Source organism: Ipomoea triloba, chromosome 1 (genome assembly GCF_003576645.1).
Source record: "Ipomoea triloba cultivar NCNSP0323 chromosome 1, ASM357664v1".
In the NCBI taxonomy this organism is placed as follows: domain Eukaryota; kingdom Viridiplantae; phylum Streptophyta; class Magnoliopsida; order Solanales; family Convolvulaceae; genus Ipomoea; species Ipomoea triloba.
Window position 1 is genome coordinate 12,390,466 of NC_044916.1, and position 17,267 is coordinate 12,407,732.

General features: G+C 34.2%; 1 protein-coding gene across 1 annotated transcript; it reads left to right on the forward strand.

Annotated features, from left to right (window-relative positions):
* The first annotated feature begins 14,423 nt into the window (after positions 1-14,423).
* On the forward strand, positions 14,424-15,389 carry LOC116031768. Its single transcript, XM_031274105.1, has 3 exons — positions 14,424-14,535; positions 14,600-15,292; positions 15,349-15,389. Exons 1-3 carry the CDS (start codon positions 14,424-14,426, stop codon positions 15,387-15,389), a joined length of 846 nt encoding a protein of 281 aa, XP_031129965.1.
* Positions 15,390-17,267: the final 1,878 nt, after the last annotated feature.

Sequence of the window (17,267 nt, forward strand, 5' to 3'; positions counted from 1 at the left end):
TAGTGGCCTAGGCTACAAATCTACAAGACAAAGAGCCATCCATCATCTTTTGAAAGTGTTGTTTAATGTGAGTTTACCTTTAATTTATTCGATTAAAGACAAATGAAAAGCATCTTTAACCAATTTGCTTTTATTACTAGTTTATTTAATAGATTATTTTTTTTGAAAACATTTAATAGATTATTAATTGCTTGAATTTTGTGTTTATAGGTTTGAATCCAAAACTTTTTTTGAGTACTTATGACTCTGTTACAATGTATAGTATCTGTTCATAGCTACTTTCTCAACTTACTGAAGCACAAAGAGTCAACAGTACAGTTGCCAAAGACGTTGTGGTTTAGTGGCACCCGGTGTCCCGATTTACACTCTCACATGGATGATAGGAGTGGGTTTGAGCCACCCACTGATGGGCGTAGCTTATGCCCTGAAAATTGGTGGACAAGATAAATTACATGATATGTCTCAATTAACCTTCATATCCCTAAATGGTTATACACTTTAAATTTATTTTTATAATTGTCTTATTTTGTTTGTAAGCATGTGATATGAGGGAAATGTTGTTGACGGATTCATTTCTTTTAAATATTTATAAGATTACCATATTTAAATATTTTAATTTCTATTGTTGATAAATACTTGAAGGGTCGATTTCAGCATCATACCATTAAAATGTGATACTAAATACTAAACAAGTATTTAGAAATAAAATTACGCCTTCACTACTATCCGTTATATTGACTGCATCATTAGAATTTCCGACTTTGTTTATTATATGTGGCCTATTAGGCTAACCTAGTACATACGCAATACTCCATATCACAAGCTAATCTTATTTGGTAAAATTTTATGATTAAGCATGCATGCATTACCAATCAATTAGGCCTAAAATATTAGATGACTTAAACTAGCTAGCTAGCTGGTTCTACTACGCCCACAGGACTGAGAAAGCTGATGGTCTTATCAAATATATATAATGGAGTCGTGTTTGTGCACGTATAGAGAAATACAAAAAGAATAGATATACACTTTATTGCAATTAAATAACCAAAATATTTGTTCTCAAATATAATTTGATTATTTAGGGTTTAATGGGACAAGTGCTAGTGCCTAGTGCCACTTTCACTTTCACATGGGGAAATTTCTTTATTTAACACATGCACTATCATCCTACAAATAATTCTTTAATTTAGTTTCCAAGCAAGGACAATTTTCTTAAATACTTTGATAAGACACCATCAATATATGATAATTAAATTAGGTTTTAAATAATTTGATAAAACAATCATGATTCTTTACAAGATATATAGTATCTGTATTATACTTTCTCAATATTTTATATTCCAAAAAATCAATGCCCACTACCAGAATTCAATCTTGTGACCACCCATTTAGAATGGTAATAGAGGTGTCACCACTACACGCTACATAGTACTTTGATAAGACACCATCAATATCTGATAATTAAATTAGATTTTAAATATGAAAAATTGCACTTTCCGTCCCTAAGTTATAAGGTAATGGTAGAATTCGTACCTGAGTACAATGTTGGTCATGCTCATTTTTTGTCCCTAAGTTATCATTGGTGTTGCACTTTTTGTCTTTTCGTGCTCACTTTTCGTACCTGAGTTATACTCAAATTGCAAATTTCGACACTAATGTTTTATTAGTAAAAGGATAAAAAGTGCAACGTCAATGATACCTTAGGGACAAAAAGTGAGTATGACTAATACTTAGAGACGAATTCTACAATTACCCTATAACTTAAGAACGAAGAGTGTAATTTCCCCTTTTAGGGGTTTAATAATTTAAAATTGATCGAGTTACCTTAATAAAAAAATGTTGATTTAAATGAAAGGAGTTTGAGTCATTTATATATGAAGAGTTCAAACTCATCATGCAAATGTTGTAACGAACTGATTCTATTACATGGACTCCCAAATCTTACCCTCTAAATTTTACTCTCTGTGACGGATACTGATAAGTTACTTTTTTTCATGTGCGTCACAATATAAGTGTCTATATCAAGATTTTGTGGATAAGAATACAAATTGAAAATAAAAAATGAGATTACACATCATATTTTCCGAAGCGAATACATACATGTGAGCTGTATTGTACTTGAAGTTAAATGCAAGTGGTGAAGTGGGTAAAATAAAGAATACAACCCTATGTGCAGATGTTTTCTGATCTTTACAGCAAGTCTAAGCCAGCCGGGATCATCCTAGGGATCACTACTTCATGGTGAATTGTGTGAAAATCAGAAGATCGCAGTAATTAATAAGAATAATGTTCACTTTTTTTTTTCATTTTTTATTAACTTTTTGGTAAAAAGCCATGGCTATTCAGGCTTTGTCAGTATATACAGCTGGCATGCATGGTGAACTTGAAACCTTTTTTATGGTGCACCATCCACTAAAAGTTCCATTGTTGGGATAACAAAAGAATTATTCCTTCAAAAGCAATAGGAATATAAATGGATCCTTCTTGGATCCCTGCAAACTCTTCTACTTATTCTGCAAGGATCAGTCTTTTCAAGGTAGAATATCCTATATATATATATAGTGTTTCTTAATTTTTGTGACCTAAAAAAAACCCTAAGATCAATGCACTACAAGAAACAAAAGCATTGAAGTGAAAGGGGTGGACAAAAAGCTAATTAAGCCATAGATACTAAGTCAAACCCACTTTTATAAGACATCACGAATAACAAAACTACTGTATTATTTATTTTTAGTGATTGAAATAATCAATTTATTGTGCTTTTGATCCAATAATATAGGTTACACTCCTGTTTGATAACATAGTTAAATTATTAATCAATTTTAATTTATTTGATTACTATTAGCTCTTTGACTTAGTTAAACAATTAATATGAGTGTTTGATTAAGTAGCTTTTCGTAACAGCTTATTGTTCCAATTCAAAATGCTAAAATTTAAAAAAACTGTTCAAAGTAGCTTTTCCGATCAGCATTTGAGAAAGTCATTTTGCATGTAATCAACTATCAACTAACAATTAATTTGCCAAACATTTTTCTACGATCAGCTAATGCTATCAACTAGTCAAACTCTCTAACTCAATAATCTAACAACTATTTACCAAACACCCCAATTATTTCCGATGACATTTCCATTCAAATATAATCAAAGTCATTTTTTTTTTACTATTTTACATGCATATATTTGTCTTTCTTCGACTGCTGTCTTTGACCCACAAAATCGTAGGGAACAATTAAACATAGAGTTTCATTGGTCTTCTTGGGATGGACAACCATAAACCCTAACTTATACTCTCCGCAAATTTACCTTGCTTAAATATGTCCATAATTCTACCCAATTTCTTTTGGTTGTTGAAAAACTCATTTTTCCACTGCTTGCAACAAATGGGTAATCAAATTTCATATTACAAAACTATCCACATCCCTGCAATTAAAATGACATTTTCTACTTTTCAACTTCATAGGAATCCCTAATCCCCACTCGAACATGGAAAGGGCCGGATTTAATCCTCCCTTGCCTCGTCTTCGGGGATAGGGATACCAATTTACTAATGTCGCGTTAGAAAACAAATGTTAAGTAATGATTTTAATATAAAAAAAATAAGATTACTTTTTTTTTTTAAGCAAAGCAAGTATTATTGACAATTAATTTTTAAGATTACTTTTTTTTTTTAAAGAAGATTACTTTTTTTTATATAAAATTAAAATAATTGAAATGAGCTAATGCACTCTAGTTCTCAATTTTAAATGAAAACATTTTCTCAGTTTTGATGAGCATCAGCAGCAACAACAACTAAATTGGTCAGATTGTTAACTTAGTAACCAAAATGTTTCAAATTTGACTTCCAACTAGAGCAGTCTGTTAGCCTCCTAAGTTGATTCATCTCTTTGTAATTCTTTATCGGCTAGCTAGGATTTCAAGTTGAAGTTTACCTTCGAGTTGAGTGATGAATGTGGATTTCCCTCGATCACTCAAAAGATAATGAAAGAGAACTTAATGCTACGTACATCACTAGTAGTGCTCCAAGTGATGATGACTTCTTAGCATTTTCTTTATATTATTTTAAACACTAAGAAAGTAAGAAGCAACATAGCATATCTCATATGAATGTATATGCACATGTACATCTCAATTTCTCCTTAAATTATTGAGCAGCTTAGTAGTGTGCTTATATATGCTGTGTCACTTATGCTTTTTCTTTTCAGTTTTGTGTTTTAAGCTGCCGGCAGCTCCACCACCACCACCCATAGTGGTGGCGTGCTAATTCTATTTAATTATTTTTATGCATATATGTACTCTCCTAGGTATAGGTCACAACAATTAAAGTTTGAGACCTATAATACTTCCATGTGTGTTCTATGTACAACATTATAAGATTTTCATATATGTATAGACATGTACGTATTTTGTGTGAGGAATGATGAGTATTTTATCTTAGACTTCTTAAATTTGGATTCCAAACTTAAGGGGTTCACCACCACTTGAAACACGTCGAGAAGATAAATCAATAGTTATACTATGGACCTGGGTCCACCTTGTAAGGTGGACCCGTCACAATTTACATATTGATTGTTCACAATTCTAATTGTTTAATTTACATTCAGTATGTAAAATGTGAACATTTAGTTCTGAACAATCAATACATAAGATCAGTTGTGAACATTCAATATGTAAATTGTGCATTTTGACAAGGTGGACTCAAGTCCACGGAATTATTTTTGGAGATAAATGCCAGGATATTCTTTAAATACTTGTACATTATTGCCCAAGAAAATTCATAAGATAGATTGCAAATTAAAGTAGATGTAATTTCAAGAGCTTTTCTATGTAAACTTCGATATTCTAATTAATATAACAATAACAACAACAATAATAATAATGATGATGATGATATATTTAATTATATATTATATATTAAGATAAGTTGTTATAATATAATTAAATAAATGAGAAAAAAATTTGAGGTCGAGTTCATAAGATAGGGAATCTCTAGTGCCATGAAACTAAAATGTAATATTATAATTATCCTATTAGTTTATTTATTTTGAAATTTTTATTTTATTGTTTGTAAAAATGAAATCATATTCCCTACTACCTATCTTATAATATTATAAAATGTGAAGTATATGTTGCTTTTATTTAACATGGGCGTCACATGTTTAAACACTAATTTGTATTTTTTTAATTGCCAAAGATCTTGTGATCAAGCGACAATTGAAAAAGTATGTATACACAAATGCTACATTGTAATACTTTATAGTTAATCCATTATATTCTTATCAAAACCAAGCATTGTACTAAAACTCAATGATTTTATCATGTTTAATTATATATTTATATAGATAAACTATTTACAAACATTATATGTTTATATAATTAAATAATAAAGTATGTAATTATATATTTTAAAGTTATGAACAAAAAATAAATGTCATTAGTTTACATATTGTCTCGCAATTCTTTTCAAAATCCTTCCAGTTCTTTTTGGTCATTTTTATGGGTCGAAACTCGAAACGAACTGAGATGGGCCGGATGGGACTAGAATAAAGGCCCCCGTGTGTGCTAGCCCAAAACTAATCCAGTAAACAGAAGTAGATATCTACCAATCATTATTGCATGGACCATGGTCCACACTCCACACAACTGTGTGGACCAAAATAAAAAATACATTATTTTTGTATTGAAGGTACATTATTTTTATACTGTAGGTACATTATTTGATATATACTGTCAAATAATGTACAAAAATAATGTACCTTCCGTATAAAAATAATGTACTTTTTATTTTTGGTCGACACAGCTGTGTGGACCATGGTCCATGCAATAATTTGCCGATATCTACAATCTACATTTATCTAATAATAAGAACTAATATTAATAAGAACTAATAAAATTAGTGCTCTAACGAAAAGAAAAAAAATGTTGGTGGTAATTATTTACTTAATCGAATGGTTCATTTGACTTTAATAATTTTTTATGATTTTCCCTCTTTATCCTCTATGATATTATTTTGTTACCTTAAATAACTCAAATTCCGTTAATATAAACTTTAGTAACGGAATATTCCGTTAACTTTTAACTTACCCATTAATAATTTTTATAAGAAAGGACTTAGGTTCGAACCCCATCCAATGAGAGTTGGCATAATGGTTAAACATATACTACGAATATATTAGAGTATATTATTGAAAAGTAAGTATCCTACTCTATGACATTTATTAAATTATAATAAATTAATTCATAGCTACAACAAAAAAAAAAAAATACATATGCATTTCTTTAATTTAGAATTCGATGTTTACAATACCTTTATTCAAAAAAAAAAAAATATTCATTATCAAAAAAAATTTTAAAAAAGGAAGAAGATATAATTCCATTAGTTATATTTGTCTTTATTTTTTATAATAAAAAATTTATTTTTTTGATAATGAATAATTTTTTATTGTAGAAAATAAAGACAATATAACTAATGGAATTATATCTCTTTTCAAAAAAAAAAAAATCTTGATATGAATAATTATTATTTTTTGAATAAAGGTATTGTAAACATGGAACTCTAAATTAAAGAAATGCATATATATTATTTTTTTATTGTAGCTACAAATTTATTTAATTTAATAAAAGTAATAGAGTAAGGCATTTAAACCTAACTTATTACGCAACACACCATTGACAAAACATTCTAAAAGTATGATGGTAAATCTCTTATCATGATAATTATTCTAAAACATTATTTGTAATCAAAATGATTAGAGCCATTTAAAAAAAAAAAATCAATCATGGTATAGTCATTATTTAATATAACTTCAATATCGTTATATATATATATATATATATATATATATATATATATATATATATATATATACATACATATACTAATAAAAATAGCATTATAAGTACTCACATTGCGTGTTTAGTGTGTGTGTGTGTATATATATATATATATATATATATATATATATATATATATATATATATATATATATATATAAATAAAATCTTTACTGCATAATTAATATATAAATAATATAATACTTCTTCCTATGCATTATGATTCATTCTCTTGTACAACCATACTTGTATCCTTGTATCTTATTTTGTGCTTGTCATTATATTCCTCCATAATCTACGCACTTTAGTTACTCCTTACTCCCTATTATCATTTGAACTACAAAATTTGTAGTATTACAGATTTTAGCATTTTTCTCTCTCATTATTATACGAATACTTTAACCAATTAAAGAACATTAATTTAAAAATATACATTGGTCTAATTTTAAAAAACGCGTGTGATAACTAGTATTATATATATGAGCAAATTATATTGTAGACCATGAATAAATATTCAATTTTAATATATTTAAGATTCATTATTTATATACTGAATGCTCATTATTTGGTTGTATATCAAATAATGAACATTAAATGCATTAAAAATGAACTTTTAATATATTATTAAATTATATTTTATGTCGGTGGTCCATAGTATAATGATCGGAAGATATGGGATTAGATTCAAAAGAGATTGACCTATTAAATATAAATAAACTCCAATTAGTACGGGCCAACTGCTATGAAACTAATTGACCCATTAAATATAAATAAACTCCAATTAGTACGGGCCCTCATCCCAAAAAATAATTAAAAAAAAAAAAACAAAATCCCTTACACCACAAAAGAGGTCAGCTAGTGGGTGAAATATGATTCTCAGCCACTTAAGAATCGCAATTATATAGTGGATCTGTCTCCCTTATAAGGTGGACCTTGGTTCAAAACGATACATTTTTTTATCAAAATTGTTGTTTTTTTCTTGTTTCACGATTAACAGCTTTAACCATTTATATGTTCAAAATTTCAAAGTTTAATACCCATAAATTAGACACTATGTCATGTTTACTAACTGTAAAATTTTATCAGTTTGTAAAAAAATTGAAGAATTGGATAATGAGAAATAGAAAACACATTTACTAGCACAATTTTTTCATTTTGAAAACTAGAAACATTTTTCAGTTTTTTAGAAAACTCAAGAATTTTTAAAAACTGTTTTCTAAATGGAAGAACATGATCATCTATTATCTATTTGGCTAAATATCATTGTAACTACATTCTCACTATTATCTACTTACATATTTATTCATTATTATGATTACATTCATTACTATCTTCTTTTATTTATCAACATCTTTGACCTATCTTTTCTACTCAATAAAAACAAAATAAGGATACAAAAGGAATTAATACAAAAACAAAGGGCAAAAATGAAATATAAAAGTTTTACACCATTTTGGTGTCAATCTACAGTACATCACCAAATTTGGTGATGCTAGACAACACCAAAATGGTGTAGAATATGGCGACATCCTTGGAGCAAAATCGGCGCCAAAAGCTACACCAAATTGCCGTTTGCCGACCCCTTTGGAGATCGCCTTGGACCAAAATTTAATATAGCCTTGTCATGTGTAACCCAGCAAATATTACTATTAAAACGGTGCCGTTTCTTTAAACGGCACCCGTTCCGCGTAATTAGCTCTACTTGTATAACATATTCAGTTTCATTTTATATATACATTATAGTGTCATTTCAGCACAATTACAATTTCATTTTGTTTCAAATACAGTTTCATTTGACATTATACATACAATAGTCTTATTACAGTGAGACATGTTATTGAATTTCATTTTTTACACACTGTAGTCTTATTATAACACCACTAAATTATAATTCTAATTCAACTATGGTTTCATCGGACAATATACACTCAAATATGTGAAACTGTTATTCAGTTTCATTTTATATATACTGTAGTTTCATTACAACACAACTACAGTATCATTTCGATATAACTACAGTTTCATTTGACAATATACACTCAATATGTGAGAATGTGAGACATGTTATTCCGTTTTTTTTTTTTTTAATTTTTTTTATAATACATATTGTAGTTTCATTTCAGCAAAAGTAAAGTATCATTTTTATTCAACTATACTTCTATTTGACAATATACCCTCAATATGTGAGACATGCTATTCAGTTTCATTTACATACTGCAGTTTCATTTCAACACAAATAAAGTACCATTTCAATTCAATTACAGTTTAATTTGAGAATATAAACACAATATGTGACACAGTTTCATTTTAGATATATTGTAATTTCCTTTTGTTATGAACACACAAAAACTACGAGATTTGTTAAAATATAACGGCTGTCGTTTCTTTACTTAAAGAAACGTATCAAGAGTAGCCAGTCAAGACTACTATGTCAGTTAGGAAGGGTTGTTAGAATCAGTTAGAAAGCTGTTTCCATTGTTAGTTGTTAAGCTTTCATCTTCTAACCGTGTATATAAACCTTTCTGTTCCCTTTCTGATTCAATAACAATACAGATTTCTTTCTTCATCTTTGATATTCCTCTCTCTAAATCTTCACAAAACGGCGTTGTTTTTGGAGCATGGTTCACGTTATAACAACCGGCGAAGATAGGGTCTGATTTTTTTTGGCACTATTAACTCTATTATAATGCAGTATCTGTTTATAATTACTTTCTTAATCTATTGAAGCACGAAGAGACAATATCGTCTACACTGAGACTGAAACACACAACCTCCTATAAGAAAGTGAACTTGATGCCACTAGATCACAAAATCTTGACGAAGATATAGGGTCTGATAAGTAACGTTTAAACATTATTAATTACTTCTCTTTCTTCCTAAACTACTCTTGTGAAAAGGTTTGGACGTTTAATTTGGTGAGTCGTACACAAGAGTCTTCCAAACAAGTTTAACAAGGGCTGGTTTAGTGCGCCGTACACAAGAATATTCCAAACAGGTTTATCAAGGGCCTTGTTCACACGATGAAGCCATGAAGGGACAAAAGGGGTTGAGGTCATATATGCATGTCATCAGATTATAAGCCTTAGACTATATCCGGATTTTTAACTTATGTGTTTTAATTAATCTTATTATTATTTGTAGTACGACTACTAAAAAATTGATGATTATAACTAATTGATCTTATTATTTTTGTAGTACGACTACTAAAAAATTGATGATTATAACTAATTGAAATGCTTAATTATTGAATTTGTAGGCAATACATGCATGGTGGGAGTTCCGTCCATAGGACCACCCATGGGACCGAATAGGGATGTAAACGAGCCGATCCGAACTCGAGCAAAGGGTGGCTCGAGCTCGAGCTCGTTAAGGAAGGTTGGGCTCGAGTTCGAGTTCGAGCTCGAGAATTGATGCTCGAGCTCGCCAATTTTCGAGCTGCTCGAGTTCCGCTCGAGCAGCTCAATTGTTCGAGCTCGAGATCAGGGTTGAACTCAAGTTCGAGTTCGATTTTGAACTCAAATTTAACTTGTTTGATTTTAAATTCATGTTTCAATTAAAAATAAACTATAATTTTATATAGTGATGGATAATACATTAGGCCTGGGCTACATGCCTACATGGACCGGCCCAAGAGAGCAATTGGATCAAGAAAGCCCAAGAAGGACCCTCAACACAAAGCTACAGAACAGTTCGATAAGGATTGGACTTAGCACTTGTAATATTAGCAAGATTAGGGCTTATTAGTTATAATGTAACCTGGACTCCCAATAGGAGGCGGTCCAGGATTCTTATTCCTTGCAGGGCTTTAGGCCCAAAATATGTATAAATAAACCCTCCATACACGGACTAAGGGACAAGCAATTCTGAACAACATAATACCTATATTCTCTCGTTATATTTTCCTATATATTTCCTATATTTTCGCTATTCCAAACAGGTAGTGTTGGCCTGCCTTTGACTACCCAAAAAGTCATAAAACCAACATATATATATATATATATATATATATGGCTCGCGAACAACTTGACAAGCCACGAGCCTAAGACATTAGAGCTCGAGCTCGAGCCGAGCGGCGAGCGAACCGCTCGGCTCATTTACACCCCTAGGACCGATACATAAATGTTGGAAATCTAGTTAGGGGATGTGCTGTACATGTTCAATCACTTCAATTCATACCTGTGTAGCCTTTAGTGTTGGTCCTGGATGAGCAAGCTATAAAGTCTAGAAGGGGGGGGGGGGTTGAATAGACTTTTATCAAATTTTCGATACTAACTCAAAGTGAGCTGAAAAGAATTAAGAAAATAAATTTCCTTACAGCGGAAGTCTCAAGCTTGCGTAAAATATGATTGTAGCGTTTTGTAAATTGTGTGCTCGTGTGAATAAGAATTGTGGGGTTAGTTGCACAATAATAATAATAATAGTAAAGTAAAGTGCAAGAGAGGAATTTAAGTGGTTCGGCCAACGCAGCTTACATCCACTGTTCTCCTTTACTCCAAGGAGCAAATCCACTATGTATTATCACCAATACAAAGTCTGGACATAAGCAACCCGCTTCTTCCCTTCTTGACAATCCTTGAGATAGAAAACAGCTGCACCGTCTTCCTATCCTTCACTGCCTGACAATCCTTGAGATAGCGAATGGCCGCACCGTCTTCCTATCCTTCACTGCCTGACAATCCTTGAGATAGCGAATGGCCGCACCGTCTTCCTATCCTTCACTGCCTGACAATCCTTGAGATAGCGAATGGCCGCACCGTCCACCTATCCTTCACTGCCTACTCAAAACTTGCCTTCGAAAGTTGGTGTTGTTGTGTTTGTGCTGGACTAGTAAAAGAATCAAAGTGATTCTTTTATCTTTTAAGCTTAGAATATGCACACTGGAATTTTATGTCTCGAAGCTAAGCTTTTCCTCTCTTTTCTTTATGTGCATTCACTGTCTTGTATTCCCCTTCGGTATCCCCTTCTTTTTCTTCTAAGCTTTGGGGTTTTATATTTTGGGAAGAAATATTCCCGTTGTCATTTTGTCCGTTTGGCAGCAGTCCAAATCTGCCAAACAACCCACATTAATTTTTGTCTCCTTCACGTGCTTAGTGGAGTTGATAAAATATTTCCTTGTTCAAGTCTCCATACTTTACCCGTTGAAGCTCCACCTTAATTTGTATCCCATGTGCTAGCTTGATCTGAAATCCCACTTGAAGTCTTCCATATAATATTTCACTCCCATAATTCCCGTATGGTGTCTTGAATGTTGATAAGCAACTTTGTCTTCATGCTTGATTTAATATTCTTTCCACTATCTTGAGCCCATCTTTCTTAAATAAAATATTCATGCACATTCTCCATCTTTAGCTTTCTCCTGATCACTTTGAATTTTATTTGAACTCTTTCAAATAAAACATTGTCACCCATATTACCTTTTCCCATGTGACATCTTCCAAGTGTATAATTAATTCCTTAGTTGAATCTTGAACTAGCTTGAAGGATTTCTTCATACCTCTCGCAACTTCTTCGTCCAAAAGTCTTCTTGCTAGAATAATACTCATTGAACCAATTTCATCTGAGTATTTTTCGTGATTACTGTAGCAATAATACTATTCATGTCACTGTAGCAATAGTACTATTCACCTCTCGAGTACTGTAGCACCTCTCGAAAATTCGATGTCTCGCAGCCATTTTGATCTACTTCTCACGAGTCTTTTTGCTTTGCAATGTCCACCTCTCGTGAGTTATATCCTTCTTCTATGACATCCAAACTCCTTTCCCATCCACCTCTCGTGGATTTTTATGTTCTTCTTTGGCCTCAAAACTCCGTTCAAAAACGTCTCCTGCGGATGGTACTGTAGCACCTCTCGAAGTACTGTAGCATCTCTCGAAGTACTGTAGCAGCGCGAACTTGATGTCTTGCAACCATTTTAATCTACCTCTCACGAGTACTTTGGCTTTCCAATCCACCTCTCGTGGATCATATCCTTATTCTATGACATCCAAACTCCTTTTCCATCATCCTCTCATGGATTATTGTCTTCTTCTTCGGCCTCAAAACTTCATTCAAAAGTGTCTCATGCGAATGGTACTGTAGCACCTCTCGAAGTCACTGTAGCAGTTTACTGAACCTTACTGTAGCAGTTTACTGAACTTGATGTTTCTTCATTTTCTTCTTTTGGAGACTAATAATTACAAATAATTTCTAACACATTTTTGGTATCATCAAAACCTAATAACAAATATTCCCAACATTTAGATCTCATCAGGTACTAATTTAATTAACTTTACATGATGATGATGAAATAAAGTAATGATACAATTAGGGAAGAAAGAATCAAGCCGCATATAGCATGTTGATCAAAATTAACTAAGAAATTGATTGAATGCAGGCCCCAATGGAGTTGGTGAGGATAATGAAATAACCATGCGGGGTAATGTGTTCAGAGTTGGTCAAAGCCTTAAGATTGTTATCGTCAACAATAAAAACCATGACGCTAAGTATTAATTTACTTTAGTTTACTCTTTGATAATAAAAGTTTTTTTTTTGAGTGTATCAAAAAACAAAAAATCGAATCATTTACTTTATGTTGTGTGATATTTTCTTTGAACTTTAGACATATATATATTTTTTCGGTTGAGTCAACTTTTAAAAGTCTTTGCTGCTTAATTAATTAATAATTAGTCAAGGTTACTGAAGACCATTTACCTCATCAAAATTCCAGATGCAATATTTTTATGAATAAGAACATATCGTATATGGATATAGATTTATTATAGATCGAGAGAGAGATTAGTGGGTTTAGTTGAGTATGATGAACCATATATGCATGTTGATAATGAGCCGGGTAGAATGGGGATGAGATTCTCTTTTGAAGTGGAAAAGGGAAACCTTATAAACCTAGCTTATTTTATGTTTTCCAATTCAAAAAAAGTTTTGGATTTTGTGTATGTTTGTGGAGATGCATGATAGTTTGTTGTGTGGTGTTAGGGTTAATTAGAGTGAGAAAATTTAATGATGATGAGCTGGACTTGACTTGACTTGGTCTAAATATACATACAACCTTCCTCTCTCACTTTGTTATCTACATTTGTATTTCAATGTAACAAAATTGAACATGTATTTCAACCACTAATGTGGTTTACAAAGAAAAATAATTTGTAATATTTATTTCCTTTTATTCAACTATTTCTAAACATTATTACAGTTACTAATTACCGGAGTCATTGTTGAAAAAGTTTACCTTCTGAATGCTCTCAACGGCTTTAGGGTTTATGGGCTAAGTTTGGTAAGTTTTCCCGCGTCCGGTTGGTTCCGTCATGGAAGCCGAGGCGGTGCCTCCGCCGATCTCGGATGGAGGGCCGGTGGGGAGAGCAGAAGGTGGTACTAGAACCGTTAAACGGTTTAAAAAACTCAAGCGCTCTTTCGTGGAGGTTGCGGCAGATTGTCCATCCTTTGAAGGAGAGGTTCCAGTGCAGTGTGATGACGTGAACTGGTTTGAAGAAGACATTGCTATTGACTCCGGCAAGGAATATGAACCTGTTGAATGAGAAGACGACATCCCGGTGGTGAGGTTCTCCAAGAAGGTTAGGGAAGACCTCATTAAGCCATGGAGAAACGCTCTCTTGGTGAAATACCTGGGGAAACCGGGGGCTTTTCCCCTCTTCCAATAGCGTCTGCTTCGTCTCTGGAATCTGACAGGGAAAGTCGACTTCATCGACGTGGGTTCGGGGTGGTTCGTCATAAGATGCCAACTCTAGGCTGATTGTATGCATGTACTTACAGATGACCCTTGGAAACTGTTTGATCAGTATGTCGTTGCCCAAAGGTGGAAACCAAAGTTCGATGCCTCCAAGGCGAAGGTAGAGAAGATGGTTGTCTGGGCTAGGGTTCCAGGTATACCAATCGAATATTTCAGAGAAGATGCAATCAAGGAGATCTTGGCGATAGTGGGCACACAGCTGAAACTGGACATGACAACGGCGGGGGTTCAGAGAGGCAAATTCGCGAGGGGTGCTGTGGAAATCGATCTAACAAAGCCACTAGTGGCAGTGGTGATGGTTGATGATCTTCCCTGGAACGTGGAGTTTGAAGGACTTCACGCCATCTGCTTCGACTGTGGAGAGGTTGGGCATCGCTCTGCAACATGCCCTAAAAATCAGAAGGCGGCCGGAATGGAGCAGGGTATTCCGCAAGAGGAGGGCATGACAGATAATATGGATGTGGAAGATCCTCAGACTCCTACTCCGATCGCCAAACATGGCGCATGGATGATCGTAAAACGTAAGTCAAAAGGTTCAGACAAGGGCCTTGGTAAACAGAGAGGGAAATCAAAAGGAGAGGTCAAAACCAGTTCGATGAAATCTGTCAATGGGTCTAAGGCAGCACAAACCAGTGCTAGAACCGGAACTGCGAGTGGTGATGCCCAACTGGCCGGAATTCGTAAACCCTCAGTGCATACCGCTACTAACCTCGCAGGTAAGGCAAAGCAAGTGGATGTAATTCCAGTGTCTAATGGTTTCTCCTTTTTGCAGGATCTAGAGGGATTGTAGGAGACACCTGTTTTACTTGCTGAGGAAACGGTAATGATGGGAACTCCCAGACCGAAGAATCAAAGAAAGAAAAATAAAGGAAAAAATTCTACAACAACAGTGCTAGAGATGAACTCAAGTCGCTTGGGGCCCTTCTCCAACGGGGCCTCTACTTCGGGCCAACTCTTCGTCTTTGGAAATCTCCCTGGTACAAGTTCTAATTACCCCCCCCCCCAAGTGGAAATGTGACGCCTCCTTCGAAGGGCATAGTTAGATTTAATAATCAGGTGACGCCAAAGGGAGGCGGTAATAATTCTCCCTTGTTGTGTGCCGGGTCCCAATGATTTGCATCAGTTGGAATTGTAGGGGCGTGGGAAATCGAAAAATGGTCAACCATGCCAAGCTCATGATGAGTGATCAAGAGGTGGGGGCTATTTGCTTCCTGGAAACAAAAATGAATGATGTTAGTAAAATTAGGAAAATGGCTGAAAAACTTGGGTTTGACAAGCATTTCGTAGTGAACCCCTTGGGTTTTGCTGGTGGGTTAGCTTTTTTCTAGAGGACTAGTAACTTTGATTATTCGATTGTTAGACACACGTCTCAAGCAATTCATGAAATTGTGGGAGGTTTGGGCACGGTTGCCACTAGAGTGTCGTTTGTTTATGTGAGGCCCAATATTTTGGCCAAGGAGTTGTTCTGGAATGATTGTAGGGACTATGCGAACAATAATGGAGGGCCCTGGATCATGATGGGGGACTTTAATGACATCATTAATGCTAGTAAGCAATGGGGTGGTTCTGCAGTCAACCTAAATCAGTGTGCTAAATTTGTGGATGGTTTCAATGCTTGCGGGCTGCTTGACACAGGTACTATGGGAGTTAGATACTCCTGGTATAGGCAAGAAAGTGGCTGGACAGTGATTTGTAAAAAGTTCGATCGAGTGTTCTAGAACCTTGACGCCCAATCCAATTTCCCGGAGGCAAAGTCAGCTATACTCCCGCGAACTCACTCGGACCACCATCCACTTAAATTTATTGGGGTAGCTAGAAGACCTCCTCGAAAGGATAATAGACCCTTTCGCTTTGAAGGGGCCTGGCTGAGGCGACGAGCCAGAGTAAAAAGTGGAACAGAAAGGTGTTTGGGAATATCTTCAAAAGAAAATCCAATCTTCAAGCTAGGATCAAGGGCATTCAAGAATCTGTTCATTACCCTTCCTCAAGAGGTCTACAGGTTTTGGAAACCAAGCTAATTGCGGAACTGAACGAAGTGCTAGCAGAAGAGGAACTACTTTGGTTCCAAAAATCTAGAAGGTTGTGGATTCAAGACAGGGATAGAAACACAGCCTTCTATCATACGTCCACCCTCATCAAACGCAACCGGGCCAGAATCAGAATGCTTAAAATCAATGGTGAGTGGAATTCCGATTTCAAGGACATCTCAGAGCACATTTCTAACTTCTTTATTGATTTATTTAACAGGAGAATGTTGGAGCACGGGGCCATGGATCTCCCATATGAGGGCCCCAAGCTTAGTCATGATCAAATGGTGTCACTCTCCCGAGGAGCGAGTCCAGATGAAGTACGTAAAGCGGTGATGGGAATGAAAAAGTTTGGGAGTCCTGGCCCTGATGAGATTCAAGTGGCTTTTTACCAAACCTTCTGGGAAGGGGTGAGTGTTCGGATCACTTCCTTAGTCAACGAGGCCTTAACTACGAGAAGGGTTCCAGTTGGCCTCCTTGAATCTTTCATCTCCCTAATTCCAAAAAAGCAGAACCCCGAATCAGCTGCGGATTTCAAACCAATCACCCTCCTCATTAATGTTTCCTTTAAAATAGTTTCCAAGGTCATTGTGAACAGGATGCGGCCGATTATGAAGAAACTCATTGGAATTTTTCAAAATAGTTTTCTCCCGGGAAGATCTAC